The sequence below is a fragment of the Notothenia coriiceps genome, unplaced genomic scaffold (assembly GCF_000735185.1).
Source record: "Notothenia coriiceps isolate Sejong01 unplaced genomic scaffold, NC01 NC01_scaffold00014821, whole genome shotgun sequence".
Taxonomy (NCBI): domain Eukaryota; kingdom Metazoa; phylum Chordata; class Actinopteri; order Perciformes; family Nototheniidae; genus Notothenia; species Notothenia coriiceps.
This window is the reverse complement of record NW_011347522.1, coordinates 1,309-5,483: the sequence shown is the minus strand read 5'-3', so window position 1 is coordinate 5,483 and position 4,175 is coordinate 1,309. Positions and strand designations below refer to the sequence as shown.

At 41.0% G+C, this 4,175-nt stretch overlaps 1 protein-coding gene across 1 annotated transcript; it reads right to left on the bottom strand.

Moving 5' to 3' along the window:
- Positions 1–1,133: 1,133 nt before the first annotated feature.
- LOC104948671 (propionyl-CoA carboxylase alpha chain, mitochondrial-like) lies at positions 1,134–3,541 on the bottom strand. Its single transcript, XM_010774895.1, has 3 exons — positions 3,300–3,541; positions 2,240–2,317; positions 1,134–1,982 (listed from the first exon to the last, which is right to left on the bottom strand). The coding sequence occupies exons 1-3, from the start codon at positions 3,390–3,392 to the stop codon at positions 1,914–1,916; spliced, it is 240 nt and encodes a 79-aa protein (XP_010773197.1). The 5' UTR covers positions 3,393–3,541; the 3' UTR covers positions 1,134–1,913.
- Between the last annotated feature and the right edge of the window lie 634 nt (positions 3,542–4,175).

The following is a 4,175-nucleotide window of genomic DNA, read 5'->3' as shown; positions in this document are numbered from 1 at the left end:
ATACATATATAAATATTTAATATATATAAAATAATGTATTATATTACATGATTGCCTCTGCATTGGATTATTATCGGATAGGGTAATAACTTCATAATTAACTACGTCTGAAAGCAGAGGTCTAGGGCAAATAATTGCAAGTCTCTTCAGTGAGCATTTGACAAAATGATTAAAAAAGAAAAGCCAAATTCTGGAGAAAAAAAGAGTCTAAATAAAAGAAACAAATTACATTTTGAAAAATAAAGTGAAATCTTGAGAGAAAAAAGTCAGATTCTGAGAAAAAGTCAGATTCTAAGAAAAAAAGAATATTTTGAGGAAAAATAGTTCTGAGACAAAATGCTAATTTGAGATGCATTGTTGGACATGTAGTTTATGGCCAACATGCTTCTGTAAATCGGCATGTAACCGTCTAATAAACATATTATATTCTTTGCTAGCTCTTGTGGGGCCACAGAAAATGAAGTCATGGGCCGGATTTGGCCCCCGGGCCTTGAGTTTGACACCCCTGCCGTAGAGTATGGAGCAGTTTGGGGTTCAGTATCCAGCCGAGGACACATTGACATGTTGACTGCAGGGGCAGGGGATCAGACCACTGACCCTCTGATTGCTAGGCTCCCACTTCCCCCTGAGCCACAGCAGCATGGTCATATGTGTGAAGAAGATGAAGAGTCTATCTGTTCCTAAAAGCTGAGGGACATTTCTTATCAGGGGTTGCTATTTATAATGTAAGCTTTATCAACCGATATATCAATCATAACAGCCGTGAGTCCATTTTTAATCATGATTCTTGATCGGAAAAAAAAAGTCTTAACACATTTAGAGGGAACAACACATGAGAAATTACAAAAAATGTGTTCTTTTTATGCAACAAAATACAAGATGATTAAAAATGGGAGAACCAAACCGGGTGGAAGTCAGTTGAGAGAAGATGACAAACCACCAGCAACAAAATAAAAGCATTAGTGATTCCCAAAGAGGATGACTGGCTTTATCTACTGAGGATCAAAGACCTTGATTTGCTTTTTGAAGCTCTCAATGGAGACACAGAGGGAACAGGTGTGTTGCTTGTTTTACAGTATTAAACTTCTTTTTTTTTTATTGTGAGCCTTTAAAAAGAAATGTGGGAAACAGAAAAGTCTTTATTGGAGTCTTTATTTCCTATATATGCTTCTTAGGCACACACTTTATGCCAGATTAACACAGTACACCACATGGTTCATAGAACATATTAATCCCAGTGTTTATTTTTTAATCAAAGTTTTATTACATTAAAAAAATTCCTCTTCATTAATTACAGATGAAAGATGTTTGCAAAAGTGTTCTCTGTCTCTAATAAGGAAAACCTAACCTAAATCATCACTGGTCAGCCAATTGCTTCTAGAAGTCACATTATTGTTAAAGTTGGTTGTAATATAAATACACCGGTTCAGTGAGGTCTGATCAAGGCTGGACCTGCACCATGGAGACAAATGGTTCTCAAATCAAAGAAAAATAACATTTGGAAGAGTCATGAGCAGCTTACACACCAAAGGTCTAAGTCCATATTATTGGAAGCAGACATAAAAACCTTGGCATATAACTGAAACTATCTGCAAGGCAAACAGCATGAAGGTGAAACGGGACAATATTTTGAAATGTGGTTCAACTGACTCCAAAAACAACACAAACAATCAGGTCTAGAAAACACACTCAACAGAAGCATGGACAGATTTACAGGAGGTCTGTGTGCAGCTGCAGGGTTAGCGTTACATGTGGAGCAGACTGCTGAGTCATGGTGGGGGGGGGGAGGCTCTCCGGAGAGTAACCACTGGCAACATAATGGAGCGTCTGTTATTGTCCAGTGTGGATCCTCCTCTGAGGACTCAGAGGGGGTAAGGCTCTTCCTGGTGATGTCACACGTCAAAGGTCAATATTTATTCTAGCTCTACCAGCAGGTCTCCCTCTCCCACTGTCTCCCCCGCCTTACAGTGCACACTCTTCACCTGGAGGACAGGACACACACACACGGGTGAAAATTAAAACATGAAAACTTTAAAAGGCCAATTCAGAATGTTATTATTTTACATGTTTCATTAAAATCTTCTCCACCTGATCATTTACCACTTTGGCAACTATTTGGTGGACCTTATATTCACGAGTAGGGATTCACTGATTTTAGCAACAAGCCTTATAATCTATGAACTAGATTAGTTAGGAACAATGATGACTGTTAGTTCTCTGTCACTGTTCATGTTGTTACCTTTGCTCCCCTGGCAGCAGTCAGACTGTTCTGCATCTTCATGGCTTCAATCACACAGATCTCCTGACCCTCTGCAACCTGCACACACACACAGTTTCAGTCAAAAAGAACAATGGCTGAGTAGTGTTCCAGTCCACCCTGTGAGTCTGCAGCTACATTACAAACAATCACTGATCACACAAGAACACTGATCAAAGCCCCTTGTACACTATACGACCGTGAAGTGAACTCCACATTAGCCCTAGTGCTGATGTCACTCCCATGGCTGAACAGAGCGGTGCAGTGATGACAGATACATCTTTAAAAAAAGACTTCCATTGCCCTTGTCTGGAAGTCAATGTTTTTGTGATTGAGTTATTGGTTGGATGCCTGAAATAGTCATTGACACAAGCTGAAGAGATAGTCTCATTATGTTGTGGAAAAATGTGAACAAGCCCAACATTAGCCTTTAGCTTAGCAGTGGCTCAGTCAGTAGGGGCTTGGACTGTGGGTCTCAGGGTCGCGGACCAGACCTCAAATATGGAGTGTACCTGGAGAGCTCCCAGTTCACCTTCTGGGCCCTGTGATGCCCCTGAGCAAGGCACTGCATCATACAACTATTTTTGTATATGTGTAGATTATCCTGCTGAACAAAATGTGTAAGTAAAACGTGTTTGCCACAAATCTTTTTTTATGCAATATTCTAAAAAGCAATGGAAATATCCCGTTGCTCTTTGTCGAGGCAGCCCTTGAGATGCTAACGTCCAGCTGGCCTACTAAAAAGGGAAACAACTGGGGAAAAACATGTCTTGATGGAGCTGGATTTGTGCATGTTGAAACAGGATAAGGGCAAGTCAAAACGGAAGCACACTTTTGTGTAAAACTTCACTTTATGCTTTAACATCAATATTTCCTTTCATTGGAACTCAGAGGCCTAGACCAAATAAGAAGGACAGACCGAGGTCACAGAGCAAGGCAGTTTGCAGTGTACCCTGGAACATGGATCAGTCAGGTGACCCCAGGTACAAATAAGAACTGTGCACTGTGGATGCCGGTGTGTAAAGCTCTCATCATGTGTTACCGTGTCTCCAGGCTTGACGGACACAGCCACCACGGTGCCCGGCATGGGGGAGCGCAGGAGGCTGCTGGTGTCCTCTGGAACTTTCTCTGGCATGTAGGAGTTCAACTCTGCAGCCAGCTTAGACAGAACACGGATCTTAAACTGGAGACAGGAATACAGAGGATGAGAAACAGAGCAATGTTTGTTTGTTTGCAGGTCTTGGCAGATACCAGGTAGAATGTATAAGCATCAACAAGAATGGTCCCTGGAGAATTTGTACATAAAGTCTTTACTTTTTAATGAGATTATATCACTATCATTTATGACATTCTGCAGAACGTGAGCTAAAATCAACAGCTACTGTTGTTGCAGTGTTTATGTTTCAATGTTTTACCACCTAAAAATTTGTTAATTGGAGCGTTCATTTGACTGTTTATGGGGCTCAGTATCTTGTCCAATGGAAACTTGGATTGAACCACTGCTCCTCTGATTGGACTCCCATTTACCCCCTGAGCCACAGCCTCAAAAACACTGATGTGTTGTATGTGCTCATCTCATCTTAAACCCCTCTGTTTGGAGTTCATACATTCACTGTAAATAAAAATAAAGCATACTATTGATCAGTAGGCTGCTATACAAGTACTTTTACGAATCAGTTAAGAACCAGTATGTGGAACCTAACAATGACAGATTTAAATCAACATTATCTTAAAACAACAGTCATGATAGCTGCACAACTCCCACCGATCGTTCTCTTCATCGCTGAAGACCCTCCTGCCCTCCATCTGCTCCTCAGAGGCCTCTGGCTGAGGTTAGAATGACGTTTGATCTCTGTGTTTGAGAGTTGTAAGCTAACACTACACTCTGCATTAAAGCCTGCTAAGACAGCAACCTGTG